Here is a 27,487-nt window from a genome sequence, read left to right as displayed (position 1 = left end):
TAGCCATTTCAATCCATTACTTTATTGGGACCTTCCATTAAGTGCATATAATGAGTTCACATGAATAACATTTATAACAAAAGGGACAGACTGATAGATGTAAACACATGGAAAGGACAGACAGAACAGATTACATTCATTGCAGTAGCATCACTACAGTCCCCTCTTACCTCACCACACCTCTCATCCACTGTTGTACAAATATAAAACAGGTTTTAATATGCAAATAAATGTGTTTTATGTGCAGTAACGCAAATTATATATTGGATATGAGAGAACACTGCAGACAAATGGCCCCAAGATGCCAGTACTGACAAGTATTAAGTCCCATTTTTTGTTCCATCACATTTTACAGAGACAGACAAAAGTCTGTTGACTGGGCTGATGATAGAAAACGTATTATTTCCCCCAACAGAAGCAGATATTGTCTGTCTGAATGACTATGAAAGGCTCCATTCCAACACTTGGAAGCATTCCTCCTAATTCTAATAATTCTTAGTGTTTCCTTCAAATACATTCTCATCCTAAGTTAAGTAGAGTTAGAGATTTCCCTCTCATTGTATATTTGTTAGTGTCACTGTATATCTTTGTTTATCCTTCCAGTTTAACAATGCAAATACAATGTAAATTATCTCAAAAATACATTCGCTACAAGAAGTTTTATCTTTGCTACTGAAAGTGACCAATTAGTATTGCCAACAGAAGCAGCTCTTTCCTCAAAATCATGAACAACAAATAATATTAGAAAGGCCAACTATAGCTTAGCAAATAAAAGTGTAAACCAACAGCTTTGATTGGATCCAGATTAAAATAAATAGTATGAAAATCAAAGTCATCTCCTAACATTTTCTATATGAGATACAGAAGGGTTTCGCTTTCTTTATGATTCATCAGTTTCATTTCAACTGTGAAGAGAAGCTCACCTCCTGCAGCTCTCCAACAATAATGTAAACCCTGATCCCAGCTCATCTACCTGACACACATACGCTACCCTGTGTTTCCATGGAGCCTGGGCAGCAGGGATCTGGTGTTTCAGTGATGTAGTTACAGGATGCTCTCCCTCAGGTTCCCACTGCTGCACGTGTTGGACTGCTGACTTTGGGTTCCTGATGTTCGGTTCCACGTGTGAAAGTCCAAAAGAGCCTGATTGAGCTGCTCCATCCAGTCCAGCCTCTCCTCTTTGGAGTCGGCTGAAAACCAACGCCTGAAGAACAACATCAGCCTTTAGAGAACTGTGTTTTTATGGGTACTTGTTCTTTTTTAAAGGGAGTGTACAATATTGAGGGTCTGTATTTTACTTGAGTATTTGAATAGTTTGCTACTTTGTACTTCTACTCCAATACAATTCACAGGTAAATCGAGTACTTTTACTCTACCACATTTATATAATCAAAACATATACTAAATATTATTCTAAAGAGGGCTAATCTGCATAACGAGTACTTACTTGATGCTAATGCTTTTGTACTTTTATTTTGGAAATACCTACTCTATAGTACATTTTACTTGAGTACAACATCTGAGTACTTCTTCCACCTTACTATTGGGGCAACAGAGCTTTGAGGTTATGGCAGTTGGCAACTGTGCAATTCTGATGATGCCAAAATATGATGCCTTTTGGCCAGATTGCTCGTGTTGTTAGAGCAGGGGGTCCAAACATTTTTCACTGAGGGCCAAATACAGAAAAATATACGAAGGGCTGGGCCAATCACTGAGGTATATTGCCTCATAAGTTAGGTTAGATGTTAGCAGAATCAATCAAATGTAGGTCAATTTTGCTTGATAATTGAATTTCCAATAGAAAAAAAACAGCCTACATCACATCTCTCCATAGGGTTTCATTTATTTTGTTTAAAAAAGTGTTCAGCTCATCTCTTATAAGAAGAATAGGAAAAGGTATATTTCAAGCTTGTTATGCAAATAAGTTAGATGCAAAGATTTGTTAGAACATTTGATCAACTTGAATTGACTGAAATATTTGAAAATGAGGCATATTAAAACATGAATACTGTGTAAATAACTACAGGACGTAGTTTGGACACCCCTGATGTAGAGGCTGTTAATCTTAAATCTTTTTACAGTAATTATACGATTTCAAAAGACATTTCAAACCACAACCCAAACATTACTGTCTCAGAAGGCGTTTCTCATTGAATGTCAAAAGTAAAACACCCCTGTGACATCAACATGAACACACAACCAATAAAAAGCAAATCCAGAGTACTGGTTTAAAGCTCTCAATGATTTCACTTATCATTCAGGCGTATTTACACTTAACTAACTGCCACATGATTATTAAAGCTTATTAGTGTTTATTCAGTCTTACTTGGCAAAGGTCTCCTGGCCGGCGTCCTGCTGGTGTGGGACGCTGCTCACCAGCTCGAAGGTGAAAGGTCGCGCACACGAGTCCCTCTTCACAGGCCGCACACACTGACTGCTGGAGCTGGACAGAGAAATGCTGCCCTCTGCATCCTGGGAAGTAAAAACAGAAGCACAGTTAAAGCTATTTAAAGTAAATGGGTGATTCTTCTGTGTGTTGGTCCATACATCCATACCTTAGTTTCTCTGTCATTGGGGTGGTTCCAGTAGGACATGGTGCATCCCATCAGAACAAAATATCGGCGATGCCATACCCCGTATCCACTGATCATCTCAAACATGGTCTGGGAACACATTCAGAGAGAGAGGGAATTTAAAACAACCGAACACAGAGAAATGCAGTTGAACTGTTTCCCAGCATTTTAGAAAGACATCCATTACGTCTTATTGGATTAGCGTACTACTTTATTGTATAATTTAGCAAAGACAGCAGCTCATTCCCACCGGATTGGGTAAAACTGCTCCTTATGTTTTCGTCTTTTAACAAACTCACCATTTTTTTTAAACTATTATGAGGAACATTGACTCTGACGCAATTTACTCTGTGAATGTTAAGATTTAGTGGTAAATCTCTTGTTAGCCAGAGACACATTCTGTTCTGGGTCAACATCTCTGTCTGCACACCACCTGAAGCTAAACCTTGACACGACTAAACTGCTCTTCCTTCCAGGAAAGGCCTCTCCCATCAGTGACTTATCATAGGACTGAGAACTGTAAACAGGGACAAACCCATACAAATAACCCACTTATTTGCAATATGTAGTTTATAAGTACAGGAAGCTACAAATCCATTCCTAATCCAGGAGAGAGTGCAGGTTCTGGTCCAGGATATTGCCATCACATGCCTTGATTTATTCAATCCTTCTTGGCTGGTGTGCCCGCATATGTCACCTGACCTTTGCAGCCCATCCAGAGCACAGCACAGCTGGTCTTGAGCTTCCATTAGTTCTCCCTTATTGCCCAGCTGCTCAGCACTGGTACGTGCTTTTCAAGGTGCAGTAATGGCGCTTTTCCACTGCAGCACGGAGCACGGTTTAAGCGGGCCGGGTTGTTTTCCACTAGGGGTAGTTCCGGCTCAATGCTACTTTTTCACCTTTTTTCTGGCCCTCCAAAATCGAGGTTCTTACCGGGCCAACAACCAGGCTGAATGGTCAGAGAGCATCGCTGGCAAGGGAGCTACAACTACAACAAAATGAACATATTTTACCGTGATTTAATTGTAATACACGTTTCAAAATGATGCCGAAGTAACAACATACTGATACCGGTCTGCAGACAAGACGGCAGGCGAAAAACCTTTAAACATTTTTATCTGAAGCCACAAAACATATTTGATAGCTTATAAAGTTGTATATATTGTTACATTAGACATAAAATACAGTTTTTTGCATTTATTATACATTATAGAAAACTGTTTACCTCTAATAATAAACAAAGAAGTCTTATAAGGAGAATTACAAAAAATACACAGGCCTACTTTAAAATAAATCAACACAGCACTTGGAGAGTCCTCTGCACATTTGAAGAAAATTAATATAATTAAAATGGGCCCACTTTGAAATAAATAATACACATAGCTGCACCCTAAAAATAGTTAACCGATTGAATTATGACTGAAGATCGTCAGCTGTCTTCCTCTTCCGTGTTTTCCCTCCAATACGTAAAGGCTGCAGCACCTTTGACAACTTCTCTCCACATATCAAACATCCCGGTAAGCCAGCATCGTTTGCTGTGAAAGCATATAACTGTCCACGCAGAATTAAACCCTGTGTTCCTCCGATACTTTTCTTTGATTTATCCATAGTTCGCTCATCGAGCCGGGGGTCAGGTTATTCACCTGCAAGAAAAGGCGCTGGTGCGGGACCGTAGCAGGATATGATGCATATTTTAGTTGACCTAATTAAAACCGTGTTTTTTTTTTTTGTTATGTGTCACAGTATCACCTCAAAATACGAAACATTTTCAACCGTGCAACAAACTAGAAATAGTCCTACAAATATTTGTATTTCATTCCCTTCTTATTTTTGTCTAAATATAGACAAAAACCCCTGGCCTAACCATACCATAAGCCGTGCTAGGTCCTGCAGTGGAAAAGCACCATTAGTCTCAGGCTCATCTTACATCCAGGCTGGTCAAACAGTACACTGAGCTCGTCCACTAGACTCTGCTACTGCTTCACTATGAGGGGGGCCTGGCTACCGCCCGACATACCGCTCATATGTTTGTATAATGCTTAGACGTTTGGACGTTTAATAAGCCACCACTGTCTTTAAGATATGAAAGTGAGCCTGGTTATCGCGTTCAATTATGTTTTTTGTATTAAGTTTTTTAATTAATATTGTATATTCCATCAAAATGCATTTTAAACAAACACATTTAGTTGACTAAACACTCAAAAATAGGCAGATCCACTCGTGTCTTACATAGAGCAGTGATAATTTAAACCAGTTAATTTACGCATTCACCTCAGTTGCCTTTCTACTTCCTCACTGTGGGGACCAGGTACCCCTCAACAAAAACATGCATGTTTTCTATCCTGGCTCCAAAATGGTGGAACGAGCTCTCCTCTGATATCAGGACAGCAGATATTCTCACATCTTCCTTTGCAGACTGAAATCCCTTCAGTCTCATTTGAACCTCTGCTCTAGCACTCAAAATGGTGTTATGGCAATCCTTATTACAGCGTATCTCTGGCTTATTCATTAAGGTCACATGGTAAGCTATATGATGTGTGTTACTGAGTTGGGTCACAAAGAGTTAGAGACAATGGTCGTTCTGAATTATCAATAGATGTATTCATTTTAAATGAGCCGACACCGAGGTTAGAGGTAGTTCAGAGAAGGCCTCAGGTTATAAAAACAGTTAACCTTTGTTAGTTTACTACTCCTAAGGATGTCATGAAATGATGACTTTTAAACATATACAAGTGTGGCATTCAGAGGGAAAAACATGTGACGTTTTGTGTGGTAGGCTGCATGATCAAATGTGTGTGCGTTAAACATGGTTAGGGAAAATGTGTGTGTGTGTTCATTGCAGTGGCTATATATGCTGTATGATTGCTGCTACTGTTGGGGGACATTTCCGTGATTGGCAGGTGATGTTGTACTCCAAGATTATTGTTGTTGTTGCGCAACTGAATAATAATTCATCTCAACCAATGTCTGTGTTTGCGTTTTATTTATCTCTCTCTGTGTTAACATTAAGGTTGGTGAGCCATAAATTGCACTAACAATGGTATGGCTTATTTAAAGCTTAAGTACTTGCAGTTCTAAAAATATATCCTTAATGGTTGTCGCTTTGGATATAGGCGTCAGCTAAAGGACATTTAATGTTGAGATGGACATGTAAGCAATGCAGAAAGAGTTTTTGAAAATAAGCATCACCACATTACTGACCAGGAAGCCTTGGTGCTGTACGTTAGAGTGCCCCTTGCTGTTCAGCTGCAGGTAGATGTTGCCCTCTAGAGGAGAGAGGAAAGGCACCTGCAGTGTGGGGAAGAAGAGGGGGGGGGGGGGGGGGGGGGGGGGGGGCACTGTAAAACTGGTTTAACGTTGAAGACATACAGAGCAGCAAGAAACAGAAAATATTTTAAAGAATTTCCTTCCAACATAGCCTTTTAGATATTCTGATTGTCATTATGAGAAGGTACCGCATTTGAGTGACGTGTAAATGTATATGAATATGTGTATGAATAGATTACACTAGGAAGAAGCATCTAGGGCAGGGGTGGGGAACCTTTTTCCTCTCAAGGGCCATTTAAATTTTTCAACATCCTCCGAGGGCCGTACAAATGATTGACCTCTGCTTAAAAATACTAAAATCACAGCCCATTCATTTGGCCTTTCTTTCATGCTGTGCAAAGAAAAAGCAACCTCTTAATCCAGATATCTTACTATGGCTCGCGCATGCATGCACGCACGCACGCACGCACGCACGCACAGTTGTGGCATCACCACCAAAACCTCCTCTAGGGGGGTCCGGGGGCATGCACCCCCGGGAAGATTTTCTTTTAAATGTTGAAGTTAAAAGCATCAATCTGGTGCACTTTGAGAGCAACATGAAGAGATCTATGGATACAGCTCTCAACACTCATATGAAACAGAACTGGAAGCAGATTTTCTTTATGGATATTTTACAAATCACTCTCCTTTCAAACTGTATTCTTGTTTATTAATAACAACTTTTTTTTACTGTCATATAGTATTTTATACTCGTTTACTTTATTCTCTTAATGTTGTATATAACTATAATGATCATATATATGTAAGTCGCTTTGGATAAAAGCGTCTAACAAGTAACATGTAATGTAATATAAAGATGTGCCTGTACCTCACTGGTTGTAGAAAAAGCTTCTTATATTCGTTAGCATAGCTAGCTAACCAGATGCTAATAACAACAAAGTTATTGACTGTATGATCAGTATGACAGATCGCCACTTGGATTTCAACTAAAGACACAGGGTGTTTCTCAATCTCGAGTACGCTTGCTTGGTAGCACATGTCTGCCGAGCATCTTGCTTCAGAAGCGAGTCAAGAATACTTCCTGCCATTCGGAAAACAAAGAGTGGAACAAGCTAGCAAGTGTGCAGGTGTGCTTCATATGAGAGGCCCCGCCTTACATCTTCCGCCACAGATTTGGGGAAATTGGTCCGTGCGCAAAGCATTGTGGGGATTTTAAGGCCGCGAAGTCTACTCATGTGCACACTCGATATTTCTCCAAACGGAGTACGCCGGGCTCGGTAGATTTCCAAGTAAACTGGAGATTGGAACAGTACTTCGGCGGCACTCGATGACGTAGTATGCTTGAAATAGTGGCTCGGAAGCAGCTTTACTCGCGATTGAGAAACACCCACAGCCACGCAAAAACTGCGACATGTATACGGCTCCTTATCTGAAGTGCCGGAGCCGCATTCTGGTGCTCTCCGTCAGCTCTACATCCCTGGGTGTTTCTCAATCGCGAGTAAAGCTGCTTCCGAGCCACTATTTCAAGCATACTACGTCATCGAGTGCCGCCGAAGTACTGTTCCAATCTCCAGTTTACTTGGAAATCTACCGAGCCCAGCGTACTCCGTTTGGAGAAATATCGAGGCTGCACATGAGTAGACTTCGCGGCCTTAAAATCCCCACAATGCTTTGCGCACGGACCAATTTCCCCAAATCTGTGGCGGAAGATGTAAGGCGGGGCCTATCATATGAAGCACACCTGCACACTTGCTAGCGTGTTCCACACTTCGTTTTTCCGAATGGCAGGAAGTATTCTTGACTCGCTTCTGAAGCAAGATGCTCGGCAGACATGTGCTACCAAGCAAGCGTACTCGCGATTGAGAAACACCCAGGTCAGACGAGACATATACCACGTGATGACACGTTAGGCTAGTGTTGTGTTCAAGGACCCTGACCTTGGCCAGGAAAAACAGGCACTCGCTTGTTTAATTATTTTTGCGGTCTAGATTTCTTAAACATTTTTTTTTTTGCGTGCGTTTATAAATTACCTCAAGGGCCGTATCAAATGGTCTAGCGGGCCGTACACGGCCCGGGGGCCGGAGGTTCCCCACCCCTGATCTAGGGTGTGGGTATCAATATATAATATAGCAAGCAAGCATATATCTCTTGAAGCAATATGTCATTTCCCATACATTTGCTTTTGGAATAAAAATACCAACATAATGGATAGTGTTTTTGATTTATGAGATCAGATTGGAAATAGCTTGAGCTAATAAAAGCATTCACCACAAACACAGCGGCAGTTCATTTGTTAAGTCATGAGTCAGAGACTAGTTCATGTTAAAGAAAACAGTGAGAGGTGAAGGGCTGGCAGTCTTGTGAAAAGAGTGAAACCTTTTCCTGAAATTCATCTCCCAGCAGCCTCCTGATTTTGCCTTCAAGTTTCATCTGAGTGAAGGAAACAGGACAGAGGGGGAGGGAGGCAGAAAGGGAGGGGCAGACATGTTACATCACCAAGTGGCACCCGTGTGAGAAAAATAAAAGCACCAAAGGAGTGTATAGTGGTTTCTGCAGCACAGTGACAGTGGATGTTTTACACAGGCCATGTTTTTCCCTTCTGAATCTTATCACATTATTAACTATTACCACAAAAAACGATTTGTGTCTGAACCTAAACTAATCCACCAAACTTCATTCTCGAGTTGTTTTTACTTGCCTGAAAAAAATCTTTATGGATGTGGCTAAGGCTTGTTAAGATATATGAACATATCAAATAATCTGTTTAAATATTAACATTATTCATCTGATGAACAATACTGCTTTCACAGAACTGCTCAGTTGCAGAACTCATTTTCAGACAGACAGATGAAGAATCGTATTAACCTTTAATTCCTAATTTAGGATGGCAAAAACCCTGAGTATGTTCCTTTTCATGACAGATTACCTTATCCAGAGGGAACTTGCCGTGTCCCAGAGAGGCCAAGTCGATCTTATGGGAGCCCACCAGACAAAAGTTGCTGGAGCGACGAGGGTTGAGAGCAGGAAGAGCTGCAGCTGAATGATAAAGAAAAGCAGAATGATAAACTCACAACAGTCAGTAATATGCATGCATTTGTATATTTTCTAAACATTTAACATTCTAGAGCAATTGTTGATTTAAACAGGGATATAATTATGGATTCACCGATGCTACATTTCTTGGCCGATGCCGATGTTAAGAATAACAATTTGGCCGATGCTTTAATGTCATTTTTTTCCACTGTTGTTATTCCACTTTCTGCCAGGAAAAACAAATAATTTCTCGCAAAATGGTTTCAGTTTCAAAGGCTGAGCAAGTTCTTTATTATAACATCATAGTACGCTGTTTAGAAAGTACGCAGCGGATCACCTGCAGCTCTGCCTGCTGTGACGGCCCGTCCACATGGCGGCGTGCGTTGAAGCTTCAACGCTTCTGCCCATTCACTTTGAATGGGGTGACGTCACGCTCTGCCGAACTGCATTGTGGTTCCGTCGCTTCGCTTTGCTCGCTTCAAAAGTTGAGCAATGTTCAACTTTTGAAGCTTCGACTGAAGCGTTAGCCAATCAAATCATATGCCAGTACAAGCTCTAGCCAATCAAACCACGTGCTTGTGTGTCCGGGGCGGGAGATTCATGTGATTGGTTGTTGGTCGAGTTTCAGACACGCCCACCGGCAAGCCGCCGTGTGGACGCTGCGTGAGGGGACCGGTGAGCGGAGCAAAACACACCTTTAGAGTTAGACCTATCACACTGAACTAGTTATAAATATGTTTATTCTTCAGTCGGGTCACTCATTGCTGGATCAGCGAGCTGCATGAGACGATACCGACAGGCTGTCAGGAGAGAGAGAGAGGGAGGGAGAGACAGAGAGGAAAAGAGAGCGCTCCGTTCCGTGTCAACGGAACACTTTTTGCCAACTGCAAATCCCCACACTGCCGACATGTTGTTTTTTTGTTTTCTTTAGTTAATGTTTTTATTTTATATAAGCGAACTACGGGTGCCGCAGATGTAACGGATCGCGAGAAAAAAATAACAAAAACATTGGCGACTGCCATCTGTGAATGTCACATCATTTGCCGATGTGCCGATGGCAGTAAATAGGGCGAACATCGGCCGATGTCGATGTATCAGTGCATCCCTAGATATTAGGGATGCTCCGATCGCCAAATTGGGGCCGATCGCCGGAATCAGTATCGGCCGATACCGATCGCCGATCCGATTGAGTGGGCGGGGTCTATGGGGATCTTCCATTTAAAGTGATGTTTAAAACTCAGTTAATGGGGGCTCATTCACTGGCGCTTCCACAAACAACAACCAACATAATTATTACATTCAAATGAAGTACATTATTCAAGTTTACATTAACTTTAGATAATAACACGGGAGAAATGAGCGGAAGCGCTCTCTTTTCCTCTCTCTCTCTCTCCTGACAGCCCGTCAGTATCTCATGCAGCTCACTGATTCAGTAATGAGTGACCCGACAGTGAAGAATACATATATTTATAACTAGTTTAGCTTGTTCCAGAGGTAGATAAAATAGCTAAGTGTGTTCGGTCTAACTCTTAGTGTGTGTTCTGCTCCGCTCACCGGTCCGTCACAGCAGGTGGAGCTGCAGGCTTTCTGCTTCACACACTTTGCATACCGCTATTTTATTGTCATTTTCGAACACCTTCAAATACAGCCAGACTGGTGAAGCCATTTTGGCGAGCTTGTTTTGCAAATTGACGTGCTTGATGTGAACGAGCCTTTTGGGGGGCGTGGTTAAAGTTGCGCATGCGCTATGAGCGCACATACGGGTACTTCTCAGGCATGACGGCTAATCTGTGACGTTTCGCTCTCTCAAAAGTTGGGCCATTTTGTCTTCATGCGCCAATGAGCAACTCTCATAGGAATGAATGAGGCCCCGCCTCCCACGCTGTATCCAGATCTTATTATACATCCATGGCTTTGCCGTGCACAGAGAAAAGTGTCATGTATTTTATGTCATAATTTTACGTCATGCGATCGGCATTTTTAGAGAGCACCGATCGATCGGCAGAGAGTGAGTATCGGCCGATATCGATCGGCCGCCGATCGATAGGAGCATCCCTAGATATAATATAAGAAGTACTGACCAAAATAAAACTCAACTTACATGTCAGGCTGTGACTGTGACTGGATCTCTGTAAATGCAAAATAAAAGGTTTAGGTGAGAGGTTAAATAACAACACATACTCTATGATTGGGACGGGACATTTAATGGCATACTCACTTTGAGGGTGTTCAGAAGCTTTCTTGGCGTAACCTGAATATGAGCAAACAACTTAACCTAATCAGTCTTTTTTTGGAAAATGCACACATGGCTCATTTATTTGTCTCCTGACTTACCCGTGACTTGGGGGTGGCCCGGTCCATGCTGCTGTTACCACCTGAAGTGTGGGACTAGAATGGCACAAAAACAGAGCTTATGACATTTGTAGATTATGTGCCTAATAGTGCTGTTATATCCACAATGTACCAGAAAAACCTGTTAAGACAACGAGCATGCTAAGAAAATTAGTGTTCCAACAAGATGCTAAGCCATGCATGCCTCCCAGCCCACCAAAATAATAATACAAATAAAAACCCCATTGGTCAACAACATGCAAGCTAACATCACGTTAAGCCAACAACATGCTGAGCTACCTAGCATGCTGCCATTACTGGCATACTAAACTTTGAAATGTTATTTCACAATGGAAAAAATTACTTTTCAGTCTATTATAGATATTTTATTGAAAACATAGCAAAATATGAGTTCACATCAATATGTTGAAAGTTCTCACCAGGCTGTAGACCTCCACATCTATCTCAAAGGATGAGCGGATATCCTTCCTTAAATATCAAGGGGACAAAACAGTATACGTTGCAATAATCTATATATTCCCACTCAAATGATCACATTTGAGTGGGAATATGAGCAGGCATGAGACTTTTCACATTTAAAAGGCAAGTGAGCAAGATCATAAATAAGAAACTCAACATTCAACACGTGTAACAAATGTGTAGAACAAAGTGTTCTACTAAAGGACAAGCTGTTTGGATGTTACCATTCATTTATAGTTTGTTAAAAGCATTTTAACCCAAAACCAGGGTGTCTATCACAGATTTAAACAATAGGAATAAATGGTTTTGTTTACTTGTGAAAAAACATGCTGTCAATTCAGAAAAAAAAGTATGTAGTATGTAAAAGCAGCAAATGTGTTCTAGGATTGATGCATAATATTTTGTTAAACGCAATAACAACGCAGCAGTTTACAGGATGACAGAAGTAGGGAAGGAGATGGTGTCTCCGTTCTTAGCATCAGCAGCCGTGGCCAGCGGCGTGGCGTCGATGTTGCAGGGCCCGTAGCGGATCAGCACGAAAAAGAAGTGACTCGGCCGACCTAAACACAAAAAACGTAGTCCTTTCTAACTGGATGTCAAACAGATCATTTGTATTAGCTAAGCCCTGCATTTTGAAAACATGTTTTTATTAAACTTATACATATGAACAATATGGGACTACTGTGGCTGACGGGTGCAAATGCGCTGCAATGGCGTAAAACCCTTCATTAGGAGAAACACGCTGCAACTTCAGAAACGATGCAAATATAAAAATGCTGCAGATACAAAATGCTTCAAATTAGTCACTATATTTAAAGTGATTAGTTTAGCTACGTTAGCTCAATGGCTTACAGCAGATCTGCAATAATATCTGAAGGATTTATGCAATCAGATTGTTAAAATAGGCAGATATAACTTACATTTTAGGAACATTTTCATTGACAGTTGACAAACTTTATAACTCCCGAACTTCAGCATTTCGTATTGCAGCATTTTTTAAATGAGGTGTTTCGTGCATGTGTTTTGGCACATTTGTGTACGTTTTCCCCCGTCAGCCACCATGGGACAATTACATGGGACAATTAAAATGCAATCAAATAAAGTAGAATTGTTTTCCTGCTACCTGTGCGGTTGTGTGAGGAGCAGACAAACTCCACCTTGAGAGGCAGCTGGATGTTTGTGATGCTGACCGTCCCTCTGCAGGGCTGCTGGGGAACATAGTCCCCCTCCTCTCCTGACTCAGAGCCCCTCTCCTCCCTCAGTCTAGCAACCTCCGCCAGCAGGGCAGAACGCTTCTCACCTGGAACACACAAGTAGATCACATGGAGATAATTAAGAAGATGAAGAAAAAAACTCTTATGCTTTAAATACAATTATTTAGGCTTTGCAAAATAGGGATGGTTGTTATTATTATATAAACATAATATTTTTATTTTTTTAATAACACTCGTTTGTATTATTTAATCAACTGTAAGTAAAATGTTATTATCGAAAGAAAGCAATATTTCATATGTAGCTCGTAGACAAAGATGGCTACGTTAAAACTGAAATCTAGACCCTTCTCTGGACATCATCAAGTAAACCCTGAAAACTAATTTGTTAGCCGTTCCAACTTTAATTTCTTCATCCCCCTGCACTCACAAACAATGTCACACATCTCCTTATCTGCCTTCTGTCTCCTTGTCTGTTTTCTGTGCAGTCCTTGCGTTTTCTGTATCTTCCCTCTGTATAAGCGTACTTGGGTTTATGAAAGGCGCTATATAAATGCAAGTTATTATTATTAGTAGTAGTAGTAGTAGTAGTTGTGTATGTACAGGAGACCAGCAGCAGCTTCTCCGCCTCAGCCTCCTCCAGCGAGCCTCGGCCGTGCTCTTCATCGGTGCAGCAGCTCAGAGCCTGCAGCGTCTGGCTGATCACATTCTGCAGCTTCCCTGCTTCTTCATTCAGAGTCTGGACAAACACAGGACAACATGTAACACTATGGGTTACTCACTTTCAATTTTGAAGCGCAGTTTACATTTCAAATTGACTGATTTAATATTATCTAATAAAGTATATACTTAAATCTCATCCTGAAGTATGAAGTCTGAAATTGGTTGATTAACAATAACAGTTTATAGTGGTGAAGTGATGATGTATTTTTGTTGGCCGACTCAGAAGTTAGAATCGCAAGTGCTCCATCAACCAAAAGCAATGAGATTTTTCCATTGGATTTCAGAAAGAAATCATTATAATTGACATTTTTTCCACCAGAAGTAAAAAGCTATTGCGAGGCAATAAACATAGAAGATTCAGACATTCACCAGTGGGGTATTCACTTGCGTATTTTGTAGAACGAGACGTGAAAATGCAAAACCAACCTTATTTATAGACCCTATTATCTTATCCTATTTATCTAACAAAAAACACATTAAAAACCATTGACTTCAAGATGACTTGAGGACTACACGCAGTCGACTTCACTCTATAGGTTAGTCTGGTTGTGTTACACACCGTGATTTTCTCCCTGGTGTTGACGGAAGGTTGAGGTCGGGCCTTCTCTGGAGCTCGCCTCTGAACACCAGGAGTGACGCTCTGAATGCTGGGCGCTTTATTCTGTCTTTGTGTGCGGTAGGCATCAATACTGTAATAAACAGAACAGAAAAACATTCAAACATCGTGTCAACTGAAACCATTGATATTCTATGTAGTCACATAAAATAATGTATCATCATAGCTTTAAGAAGGCCTGTGGGCCTGCTGTTATTACCTGTATAGAGGAGCAGATTCACTAACAGGAGTGGTGGTCTCTTCAGGAGTCAGGAGCAGAGAGGGAGGAATGGAATCCTGGCTTGCTTCCAGTCGCTGTAGGTGGAAAATGGAACATTAAATATGTTTTCCAGGGTCTGAATTATGAATGGAACACATGTATGGAAAGCTCATAAGCCGCTTTCACACCAAGTACTTTGCCGTACTTAGTCCCACCGAACTCTTCAGTCCCGGAACTGTCCTAGTAAATCGCGTTCACACCGGAAAAAGTCCCTGAGAGAGGATTACGCAAATGAAGCCACTGACGTCACTTCTTCTTCTTCTGCTTTGGGTTTACTGGCAGGCCGCAAACAACTTTACGGCGTATACTGCCACCCGGGACTCCGGGACTTCGGGTGGCAGTAAATCGCCACCCGAAGTCCCGGGTAAATCGCCAGAAGCGCCGACACCTCCTCATCACTCCACCGCTCACATGTTTTCTTTTGTGTTGCCATAAGTTAGTCTCTCTTCGTTGGTGCGCTGGGTTAATGCTAATGCTAATAATGATAATGCGAGCAAATAAAATGGCGGCTTCACCAAACCTTTCGGAGTTTTACGGGGCGTGGTTTGCCATTCGCCCAGCCAATCAGAAATTGGAAACTTTTCCTCCCCAGGAAAGTACCACCTCTCTAGCAGGGACTGAAAAGGGGTGAAAAGGTTCGCATGAACTAGGTTCTAGTTCCAGATATTTTTGGTGTGATAGCAAAATCCCAAGAGCTATCGGAACTATTCCTGGGAAAAGTACTCTGGTGTGAAAACGCCTATAGTTATGCAATTATCTTACCAGAGGTGTGACCACAGCCTCTAAAGACTTGCTGAGAGGAGAGAGGATGCCACTGGAAGGAAAAGTCAGCAGCTCATCCGTGTTGCTTTCATCACAGTGCTTTTCTTTGGACTCCCTCTTTTCCTCACTTTTCTCCTTTTCTGACTCCATGTCAATCTTTTCTTTGTCTCCAGAGCAAATGCCAATGCCGCTGTCCTCAGTGTCTTCATCCCGCCTCTGCTCCTCCATCCTTCCAGCATATTCCAGCACCTCATCGAACATCTGGTCAATAATTTCGGCAGTGTTGGTCTCATCGTGAGAGCTCAGTTCAGCATCTGTGGAAGATACATTAACAAAGGGATGAGGGCACTTTTTGACAACAAAAAAGACTTCAATTGACACAGGTAGATGCCTGCTAATGTCTGAGACAATTGTATTTAAATGAAGGAAACCCACACCATATAGACACGATCTATCTTGTTGTAGGTTAATCCCAGTCACAACTTTTCCCTCAAGTGCAACCCTGCAATAGAAACTGTGTGCTCATGGCCTTAAAATGGTCTCTCTACTTACCAGCGCATTGAAGCTTAATAATGTAACCTTTAAGTGAAACAGAAACCTCCATACAAACTTCTCCAAACATATGTGGAGAAGCATGTCCACCTGTGAATTTGTAAACATTCTGCTCTCAATATGAACCCACCACATGCAGTGATTTCGGTCTCACCAACAAACAATTTCACCCACGTGCTCGATTCTAGAGAGGTTCACCTCCTTCCTGTTCTCACCTGACCCTGCCTCCGCCCTGGACTCCATGGAGGTATTTCCTCAGACACTGTTGAGTCATGGATTAGCTCAGGCTCCAGGATAAAGGTGACTTTCTTTGAATTGTCTCCTCTCTCTGCTTTGTGGGTTTGTTCTGACGGCCCATCTACAACACCCTGTTTTTTATCTTCCTTCGTTTTAGAGGAGCCAGGCATTTCAGCAGAGACATCAACCAAATAACATTCTCCACGTTGGATGTCAGAGGGTTCACTTTGATCTGCAACACTGTCTATTTTCTCTTTTTCCATTATGGGTGATTCACAATTACTCTCCTGCTCTTTAATACACACACATTTCTCCTGTTCTGCAGCTCTGATAGACTCTTCCTCATTGCACACCTTTTCTTGAGGATAACTCCAAGACCTTAACTCCTCATCTGTTGAAGGCTCAATGCCCTCTTCACTATATGAACCATCAATTTCCTCAAATGACCCAGACCTGCCCTGTGTATTCACTATGGAAACCTCAACCGGTTCCTTCATGTTCGACTCCTCTGCATGAGTTGATTCTAGCAAGCCTTGCTCTTTACCTGAAGGCAACTCAATCCGTTCCTCACGCAAAGGTGCTTTTGAGAAACTCTGATCCTCGCTAAAAGACAACATCAACACAGTTTCAGTCTGTGCAGCGGAACTCTTTTGCTCCTTCTCCTCCCTGACTCCATCATCAGCATTTTGCTCCATCCATTCCATGTGCTCAAGCTCTACCGATCCTTCACAGTCTCTGGGTGCCTTTAATCCTGTTGAAAAGCAGTCTTACATGTTATCAATAGGCTACCCATGTTAGTTCATTCATATCTACTCTTTTATATAAAGTGGGTGTGAAAATTGATTTAAATAGTGTAGAATAATGATGTTAGAAAAGCATATATTACACAGTAAACACAGACTTCCTTGCAACTCTCTTAGGTGCTGCTATTAATTGAAATGGAGGAAAACACTGTTAAAGTAGATATTTTTTTCTATCATGACAATGAAACTGGCACTTAAACTTAAGGAAATTAATGACTATTGATGCGAAACCAATGCTCTTTTTTATAAAAAAAAGAAAAGAAAGTCTGTATACCACACTGTGGAACTAATAGGAATAATGTATCTTCTTATTACTAAGTAAGACCAGATTCTATTGGCGCGTTTCCACTACAGCGCGGAGCACGGTTTAAGAGGGCTGTGACGTCAGCGGCCCGTCTTTGGTTGCGTTTCCACTTGGCCTAGTACCGGCCGGCGGGTCCTAATTCACAAAATTCATAAAATCGTGGGTCTAGGGCCAGAGACAACGAGGCTGAGTCGGGCTGAGTATGCTAAACTAGAGAGAGAATCGCTGGCAAGGGGGCTACAACTACAACAAGATGGACATATTTGACCGTGATTTAATTGTAATACACGTTTCAAAATGATGCCGAAGTAACAACATACTGATACTGGTTAGTAAAAACCATGAATTAATGCTTTGACAAGTCTGCAGACAGACGGCAGGGGAAAAACCTTTTAAAATGCGTGTTTTCTAAATGGAGATTGGCTAAGCTAACGCACTATATGCTCCGACCGTCCACACTCACAACAACGGCCTATACAGACATAAATAAAGCAGCAACTGTATTCGCCATGACACAGGCAGTCTGTGGTTTGTACTTGTTTAACTTTTGTCTAGTTTCTGAACAGATATAAGGAGCTGTGAGCTCTGAGTGCCAACAGCTAACGGCTGTGTTGTTTTTCTGGGGTCCTCATTGAAGATGACGTCACGGCTCCGCCTACACTGCGTTACTATAGATACTACCCCAGTTCCTAAACTGTAATGGAAATGCGCCATAAAGTGAGCCAGTCCTAACGAGGCCTAGCCATACCGAGCGAGGCCGTGTAGTGGAAATGCGCCATAATAAGTAAGCATAACGTCTTACTGTCGGTGACCAAACAGCAGCATTTCAAGGGTTGCAGAAAGGGTCAGTTAAACGGTTCTAGTAGCAGGTGAAATGTTGGTACTGTATCACTGTTTGGGAATAATTACAAATAGATTTAAAAGAGTAGTGTTTTTTGTTTTACAATTGTTATACTCGGGGTGCGATGGCATTAAAAAGGCAAGAATAATGGTCTTGCAGATCAGTTTAGGTCATTTCTACTTCTATTGCTACAATCTGTCTGCTGAGATCCTGTTTTTGTAAAAGTAAGTCTGATGTTGAAAGTCTTACCTGCACCAGATGTAGAAGCTTCAGTGAAGCTGCCATCTTTCATCACAGCATCATCATCCATCTGCTGGAAGCAACAGGAAACAAAAATAAGATATAGGAATGCAGAGTAGAGCCTCATCTGATGTTTGTAATATAATCAAAGTAAATACACATACTAAAAGATAAGTAATACAGTACAGCATCTTAAATGTATTATCATGACTGTGTGCTAAACAACTATAAAAAGCGTGTTAAAAAAGTGGCACGAGACAAATAAGTAAAACAGTGTTAAAACGTACTAAACAATATCAAACCAACAAACCGCCATTGAGACAAGTATAGTAATGCTCACCAAGCTGTCTTCATGTAACATATAGTTGTATCCCTATTCATTATAGGTGATTTTCTTTCAATAAAGTATATGAAACAAATTGGAACTGTGACATCATCCTTGTAAAGCAGTGTGTTACCTTCTCATATACCCACTATGGATCTAATATAAGCCAGTTTCATTTCGCTGCTGTTCATGGCATGTGAAGTGAAAAGATAATCCTTTATGTGAACAATCAATTTCCCCAAAACCACACCACACCTTAATATGTGCACTATTTAAGAAGTGATCTTCTACCTCTGAAGAGACAAATATCTGGAGCCAAGTAAATGGGTTATTATGCCAACAAGGTGACATTTTTTTTTGTACCTTGTTATTTGTCTTCACTGCTCCTATTCTTATCACTAACCAAATCAATGATGCCCATTTTATTGGCTCCAAGTATTTGGCAGTGTTGAAGCACAAGAGTGACCAGAAAGGGAAGGGTTATTTGGTCACAGACTCACATCCCAGGGCTGCATAGGAGGCCAACAAACTCTTCTTGTGGATCTAGGAACCCAGACGGAGGAAGAGGGGCCAGGAGGGGTCCATCCCTGCTAATGTTTACATGCACTAGTGTATAAAAAACCCTCAAAGACTATTTACAATAAGAAGTGACATTCTGAGTATATATATATATTATATTCAAACGCTATAGCAGCCTATCCTATCAGCATCGCAGAGATGTTGAAAGCTGTCTAGAATAAAGTGAGTTTTTATCCGTTCCATTTCTTTTATGTGCCAAATAAAAAACACATCTACTTTAATAAAACACAATAACAATAATAATAAGATAAGATAAGATAAGATAAGATAAGATGAGATGGTACTTTATTGATCCCAATTTGGGAAATTGTTATAACAATAATAATAATAATAACACAACATTACTGACAGCTAAGACCAACATATTCTTATTTGAATTATAAAATATGATGATCGCAAGCCCACCTGAGATAATGAGGGATCCGAGCTGCTCCTCTTCAGCCAGGCGTTCTCACTGATTGGTTGGAACGGCAACTGGTTCAACTCCTGTTCCCGTTGCTGATCAGTGAAACAATGTCACAAGTCAAGACATAGATTTCCTACAGGTACTCATTCATGCTCAAGTAAATATAATTAAGGATAGTGCAGCAGCTAGTAGCTTCAATTTAGATAGGTTTAACCGTTTGAACATTCAAAAAAGAAATACTGATGGATATTGCAAATAGTTTATATGGGTAAAGGATTTATATCACAAGGTTTTGGAGTTCAATTGCCCATATAAACTAAAGAAAAGAAGATCAACAATGGTGTTGATCCAGTTCATTTAAGAGCGGATAATACATTTTAGTCAAAAAAGGCCAAGAACCAACCTGGCGGATGCGTGAAGCCTGCAAGGAGCTGGGTGCTGCAGAGCCCTGCAGCTTCTGCTGGATGGCAGACACAAATTTGGATGGGGTCCGCGGAGAGATGTTGGCAGAGCTGGCTGTGGTGGGGGGGGCAATCTGGAAGACTGGCACTTTGAAACGCTCCAGTCGCTGGTTGAATTCTCCCTCACCTGAGGGCCACATTTATAGGGATTAACTATCAAACACGAATAGGAATCAGGTCAAATTAAAACCTAAGAAATTGTAGCAAAAACACCATATACATATCTGTATTGTTCTATGTAATACAGCAGTATGGTGTCTAACAAAAATAGAATTTGCATTAATAGAGCTAGTCGAGATGTATGTTATTTTTGCCTAATCGACTGACTCCTAACTTTCCTGCCACAGTAGTGAGTAAGCTCACTACAGCAGTGTGGGCTAAACATGTGATGGGAGAATGCCCTGTGCGTCCAGTGGGTTGTGAGAGGGTACTCAATTCCTATTTAATGGGACACTGGCAAATGATCCATACAATCCATATAGAGTGGGCTGCTGAATGTAGTGCATGTGTACAATTCAATTAAATGGGCATGATGTATTTTAAAGTTAATTATGCAAAAGTCCCAAAAGCTTACCTTCCAACCCTTGTCACAATCATGTTAGCCATATTGCTGCCATAGTGGTTTTTATTAACGACTTTGCAGCTAGGTGCGGCAAATTATTTGAACTGACCTTACACCCTCAATGATGGCCCTCTGGCCACTGTCAGGTCTGATCTGAGATCATTCAAGTGTATGCATTTTAGGTTGATTTTATTCTATCTATTATTCTTTGTTTTAATCTCTGTAAAATAGAAAATAGTATTTAACAAGTAACAACAAGTCGGATGTTTCTTTGACATGTGTGTTTATTTGCATACTCACGAAGGAGATGCTCTTTGAAACCCTTTTCCTGGAGGATGAGCGATGGGCTGTCCACCCCGGGATCAGACAGGCACCGCTGGGCAAGAGGAGCTCCCCCTAAGACAACACACACTTGCTGTTACAAAACACACTATTTATATTTATATTTATATTTATATTTATATTTATAGCACCACACAGATTGCACAGCACCTTGACAATAGTTCTTATCTTGCATGCAGGAAATCCAGCTTGACTGTTGACCTTTGCAACACGTCACCAACTTCAGATTTCCCACAATCACTGCCCACATAATTGTAACCTTTGTGTGTACAGTCTAATTTTGTGCATATACAATAAATATGTTTTATATATACTTGTTTATTATGTCTTCCTAGCTAATACCAATGCAGACCGATACAACAGCCCTGCAATAAATCCTACTTTCATATCATCTTATACTGAAGTGTTTTGTTATGATATTTAGTCCATTATTGATAAAAAGATACAATATTTTCTTGTCTGGTCAAATGTAAAGGTACGATTACCCTCTCGTCTCTGTGTGAGCTGCTGGACCCGGGACCGGACTGAAGACACCATGGGTGTGTCCGGCTTGGTCTCTCGCTCGGCTTTGCGTCCAAAGGAGGGTTTAGGACTACAGTTCTCCTGACCAGCCGCCTCCAGGCGCCGCCGCTTCTGGCCATCATTGCACTCTGAGACATCAGATAGAAAGAGGCAAGGGAAGGATAAAGTCACAAATGTTCTTAAGTGCAACGCCTGCAGAGAATATGATACACAGATATGCATGAACCTCTACATTATTGTTAATAAAGTCACAAACAAACCTGGTGCCGAGAGGACATTATCTTCAGAATCTGACAGAGGTGTTCTCTGTCTTTTCATGACGTTGCCAACATTTTCCTCACCAGCTTCCATTCTGAGCTGCAAACAGTGACATCATGTGTGTTTTAAGATGCAAGCTATTATTAAGCACAACAGCATTGCTACAAACAGGTGAACTCATTGCAGTTCATTTAGTGACTCACCTCTCAAATCACCTGCTCACAACTAATAAAATGGCCCAGTGAGTTACAAACCAGATACAAATAAGATGTTTTAACAGTGAAGGTAATGTACGAAACTTTGATCGGCTAAAAGTTATGATGTGGGTTAAGACGAACTAAATAGCCATGATAGAATGAATAAAGCTACTTAACAACAGACGTGTTTACACAGACAGAGGAATATGATATAATATTGGATATTATATCCGGTGTTAGCTTTTTTTTTAATGAAATGTTGCAATATGTCCGAGCCAGTAAGATTAGGTAAAATGATGTAACATAACGTTAACTTGTTAACACTGCTAACACTTGAATAAACATGTGTTCGTTAAACCTAATTAGCGTTAAAGCATTAGCATATATCTGCGTAATTAAAACCTGTTACTTGACTTAGCTTGCTAACATTAGCTTCGCAGCCATTTGAATAGACTCTGGCAAGCTAATTCCAAGCTAACTTTTCTAAAGCTGACCAGCGTAACGTTAGCCTAGCTTAGAATGGCAAGCTAACTGTACAACTAACAAGCGGAACAACAGAGCTGGCAATGTATATGCTGAACAAGTCGTGTGTTGTCTTACCTGAAAATAAGTCTGTAAGGAACAGTTGAATTGACAGAAAGCTAGAAACAACCTCCTTGTTGTTTTACGCTTTCGTCTCCTCCTCCAATTTTGAATTTCAGCGGGTCTTCTTCTGACGTTAGCAGAGCATAGTGCACCCAACTGCAGTACCGTAAAGACTGTGGAAGATATGGCAAGTCGATTTAGCTTTTATTCATTTCTGGACGATGTCAGAAATTCAATTGTAACTAGTTATAATGTGTATTCTTGATATCAGAAATGCGATTTTAACTAGTGAGATTTGCATCGTTTTTCTCAATCATTTCAATGGGAGTTGGCATTTGAACTATTTCAAATTCCAGTTCAAAAATCTTAGGTGACATTAGTAGCCCAAGCCCATACATACACTCATGCAAATCAGTTACACGTGATGATCATGAGGAAGTTGATGGGGTTGCAATGCATGCAAATAAGTGATCTAAACAGGAGCTAAACCTGGTTTCACACGTCTAAAAACAGCTGCGATTAGATCTTGTGAACATCATGCTAACGCCATCACTTCAAAGTAAAGCCTTACAGGACGGGGGGGCTGACTTACAGGAAACTGAATGGAGTTTACCCTGAAGGGGACAGAAACCAATGCTAATTAGTGGTTGGTAATTTCTGTCTGTATTTATATGCCTTTAAAATAATAGCTTTCTTTACCAAAAATCTGTACTAATGGTAAACAGATCAATTACACTCAAAAAACCACTTCAAACTTCAATGCCTAGTTTTAAGGATTCAATATATAGCCTAATATAAGGATTACTTTATATAGAACATAATTCTGATGAAAAGTGTTTACAGTAAGAATTGTAGATAATGCGAAAAACAGTGGTTAAAGAAGTACTCAGATCTTTTAAAAGTACAAAAGTATTACCATCAAAATATACTTGAGGTACTGTCCATGCAGAAGGGGCATCTATTTATATTATATCACAGGGTTATAATTATTATATATATGTGTACATCATTTAATTTTGCAGCTTGGAAAGTTTGAACTAACTTTAAGGACGTTTTATACTGCAAAGTATCTTAATCCATGATAGTATATCCTAATTTATCAGTCAATTTAATTTTGTTTGAATAATATAACCCTGCAAAATATCTACTGTAGTAACTAATGCTTACAATTAAATGTAGAGGATTAAAAAGTCAAATATTTCTGCTTCCAACTTGTAGTGGAGTAGAAGAATGAAGTAGAATAAAATGGAAATACTCATAGAGTACAAGTAAACTCACTGTAGAGCAGGGGTGTCAAACTCAATTTCATCGCGGGCCACATTCGCATAAAGGTTGCACTCAAAGGGCCGGTTGTAACTATATAGATAATATATATATAAAATAATGTATTATATTACATTATTGCCTCTGAATTGGATTATTATCGGATAGGATAATAACTTAGTAATTAACTACGTCTGAAAGCAGAAGTCCAGGGCAAATAATTGCAAGTCTCTTCAGTGCGCATGTCACAAAACAAGATGCATTGTGGGACATGTAGTTTATGGCCAACCTGCTTCTGTAACCGTATAATAAACTTATTATATTCTTTGCAAGCTCTTGCGGGGCCACATAAAATGAAGTCGCGGGCCGGATTTGGCCCCCGGGCCTTGAGTTTGAGACCCCTGCTGTAGAGGGAACACAGGGATGTTAGCCTTTGCAGACCATTTACATGCACAAATACCTATATAACACACTACAGGAGAGGTAAAAATACCAACAATGATAATAGGGCCTCTTAAAACCAACGTATCTCTAAACTGACTTTGTTTAGTTTGTCTGAATCGGATCCTGTTCTCTTTTGTTCATGGAACCAACCGGATAAACCAGTGAACAGGGACACAATGATCTGCTGAGACAGTATTGACCACATTCCCCCTGCTCTCTGTGCAATGTGTACTGTAACTGTTCTTCTTTAGCACACATGGCAGGAAGTTTTTCTATGGAGTACCCAGATTAAATGCCGCCATTTATGCAACATTTAAGCACTATCTCCAATAAGGTGGGATAATGAAATCTAAAACAAGATTTAACACGAGCAGCGTCTTGCAGCACCCCAAGGACAAGTAATGAATCAGGATTAACCTTAGGGCTGCACATATCATGTCAGGAAATATTTGGTTTCTGTAAAGCATATTACAGAGCTGAGTACTGAAGAGAGAATTTTGTTTATGTTTTTATTGTCCAAGTTGCAGTAGAAACAGGTGGGTTTTCTGTCTGTGTTGAGGATGTGTAGACTTTCTGCTGTCCTGATGTTAATGGGGATCCGTTTCACCATTTTGGAGCCAAGATAACAAACAGGCGTGTTTTGATGAGGGGAACCTGGGTCCACATTGCAGTGAAGCTGATTGGCTGATGCAGAGGGAAGTGCACATGCTGGACTGTATGATTTAACAATGTCCTCAATAGGAAGAACGGGATCCATTCACAACACAGTAAGCCAGAACCAGTGTCTTGAAGAGGATTCGGCAGTGAAGGGAGCAGAGGAGCAGTGCAGTGTGGGAGAACTGAGGGAGGATGGAAACAAGTCAGGCTGCTGCATTCTGGGTGAGCTGCAGAGGTCTGGTGCTACTGACAGAGGTGGGAGAAGTAATCGTATCTTGTACTAGCACTTGTCATGAAAATCTATTTACTAAAAGTAAAAGTACCAGAGTGTAAAAGTAAAAGTCCTGCATTCAAAATGTTATTCAAGTAAAAGTACTTATCATCAAAATAGTAGTCATTGTGCAGATTGGTCCATTTCAGAATAATATATGATATGTTTTATAATTATTGATCATGAAAGTGTTCTCAAAGCTGGTAAAGGTGCAGCTAGTTTGAATGACTTTGTATACTGCAGGGTAGCTTGTGAATTTACTCCAGGTGGAACTAAAGTCTGATTTAACACTTGATTAGATTTCACATCATTCATCCAGATCTGTAAAGTAACTAAAGGGATTAAATAAATGAAGTGGAGTGTGGTACACCATTTATCTCTGAATTGTATTGGAGTAGAAATACAAAGTAAATAATAAAGTACAAGTCTCTCATATTGTACACTTAGTTAAATGTACTTAGTTACTTTACACCACTGACTATGGTTGCAGCTAAAATAATGACATGTAGAGACACAGTTGGTCCTATGGAATTCATAAACTGGTTTAAACAGAACATTTCGCGGTTGGTGTGTAGCCTTGTTGCCACATGCTTGGAAATGTAAATCATGAAAAGTTAAAATCTAATTTCAACAGTGAATTAAGACACTACCAATAGGTCTCTTAACATTGAGTATGATCTAAATATAAATCAAATATGATCTGTTGTGAGTTCTCTGTACTTCTGCTGATAACTGATAAACTGCAAGTGTTTGATGATCTTGAATGCTGGTGGTGATCTTTCCACTAACTAACACTGAGATGTAGATGCTGAGAAGTCTGGGGTTAGGTGAGGTGATTTTAATCTTTATTTAAACTTCCTTCCCCTTAATAGATTACATTACATGTCACTTGTTAGACGCTTTTATCCAAATCAACTTACATATTCAATACTGTGGGCAATCCCCACAGGAGCAATTTGGGGTGAAGTGTCTTGCCCAGGGACACAACGACATGCTGAATGCAGTGGGGTTTGAACTTGTGACCCCCTGATCCGAACACCAACGCACAACCACTGCACCACACGCCTCCGTATGATAACACCAGTCATTTTAGTGTTTCGCCCAGGGCCGTCCCTGGCCAACTTGGGGCCCCAAGCGACATTGTGAGATGAGCCCCCCCCCCCCCCCAACCGACAGGAGTGAAACATTTTCTTTTGGAAACAAAATACTTTGCAAATATAATTCCTGGTTATTATTATTATCAACACAGTTACTTTTTTATACAGTGAGGTAAATGGTAAATGTGCATGTATGTCGTTCAGTAGTGTTTATGTTAACTTTCTCTGTTCCCTCCTCACAGCTCATGCTCTGCAGCTCAGCACAGCTCATAGAAACTGCTGCTTCAAGTTCTCGAATCGAAGTTTACCATGGAGGTTGGTATCCGACATTACACCGCAACAGACACACAGCTCCTGTCGGAACAACGCCTTCATGTAACTTTGTGTCTCTTTCTTCTGCTGTTTTTAACTGACTAATATAAAATGATGAATAGAAAGATGATAATCCATGACCTCCAGACGGCAACATCACCAAGCCACAACATCCACTATAAAAAACTAAATCACTGTTCATCACTGTTGTGATCAAAGTAGTATTATTACTTCAGTTATGGTCTTGACTGGTATTTATATCCAGTGGTTTAATGTAATGTAGAATTTTGAGGTATGTGCACAGTATGTTTTTATTGTATGCTTAACTACTCCACTGATATTGTGCATTTAATCTCACTACATTTATTGGTAGCTTTAGTGACTTTATAGATTTCGATTTTTATCAAGTACAAACATTTATAAATGAATTATAGTTTAAAACATCCTGCAGCCGTATACAAAATAATTCAAATAAGCGTAACGAGTACTTTTCATAGTAGTTTTTAGTATTTCACGTATGTTTTGTGTTTGAATGCAGTGTTTTTCTTGTACTAGAGTATACAAAAAAAAGAAAAAAAAGAAATGTTATAGCTACTTTTACTCAAGTAAAATTGCTGAATACTTCTTCCCCCACTGCTTGTGTGGAGATTTACACCATCAACCGCAAATAAACTTCATCGAAATTGATTTTCATGACAAGTGCTAATTCTATGTTTCTCTACTGTATGTTGTGCAGAGTCCAGACCATCAGAGGGAGAAAGATCTGCTACAGTGGAACCTTCCGGTGGGCTGTGGACGTCTACAACCTGCTCCACAACACTGAGGGCAGCACTCAGCCCTGATCTGTATAGCTGATGCATACTTGATGTGTTCTTGAAATGGATGCCTGGTTTTTCAGGCCTTCATGATATTTGTATTTTACATTAATAAATGTATTAACATTATTAGTGGCTGTGCGCTTTTTTTCTGGGTAG

General features: G+C 40.5%; 1 protein-coding gene across 11 annotated transcripts; it reads right to left on the bottom strand.

Moving 5' to 3' along the window:
* Positions 1 to 22,642, bottom strand: si:dkey-30c15.10 (uncharacterized protein LOC559353 homolog). 11 transcript variants are annotated; one of them, XM_034122192.1, is made up of 25 exons: positions 22,485 to 22,642; positions 21,690 to 21,786; positions 21,393 to 21,557; positions 20,866 to 20,961; positions 19,946 to 20,130; positions 19,542 to 19,634; positions 19,058 to 19,147; positions 18,242 to 18,305; positions 16,589 to 16,795; positions 15,256 to 15,569; positions 14,434 to 14,528; positions 14,178 to 14,307; positions 13,499 to 13,634; positions 12,808 to 12,984; positions 12,118 to 12,244; positions 11,645 to 11,693; positions 11,208 to 11,261; positions 11,092 to 11,124; positions 10,975 to 11,002; positions 8,767 to 8,876; positions 8,217 to 8,270; positions 5,775 to 5,861; positions 2,556 to 2,663; positions 2,327 to 2,472; positions 1 to 1,204 (listed from the first exon to the last, which is right to left on the bottom strand). In XM_034122192.1, exons 2-25 carry the CDS (start codon positions 21,778 to 21,780, stop codon positions 1,045 to 1,047), a joined length of 2,799 nt encoding a protein of 932 aa, XP_033978083.1. In that variant the 5' UTR covers positions 21,781 to 21,786; positions 22,485 to 22,642; the 3' UTR covers positions 1 to 1,044. The 11 variants fall into 11 exon arrangements, with proteins under 11 accessions (XP_033978083.1, XP_033978085.1, XP_033978084.1 ...); XM_034122194.1 differs by having other exon boundaries at positions 18,242 to 18,302; XM_034122193.1 differs by having other exon boundaries at positions 19,058 to 19,144.
* Positions 22,643 to 27,487: the final 4,845 nt, after the last annotated feature.

The sequence above is a fragment of the Trematomus bernacchii genome, unplaced genomic scaffold (genome assembly GCF_902827165.1).
Source record: "Trematomus bernacchii unplaced genomic scaffold, fTreBer1.1, whole genome shotgun sequence".
Lineage (NCBI taxonomy): Eukaryota > Metazoa > Chordata > Actinopteri > Perciformes > Nototheniidae > Trematomus > Trematomus bernacchii.
The sequence above is the reverse complement of the archived record's forward strand: the minus strand, read 5'-3'. Positions and strand labels throughout refer to the sequence as shown.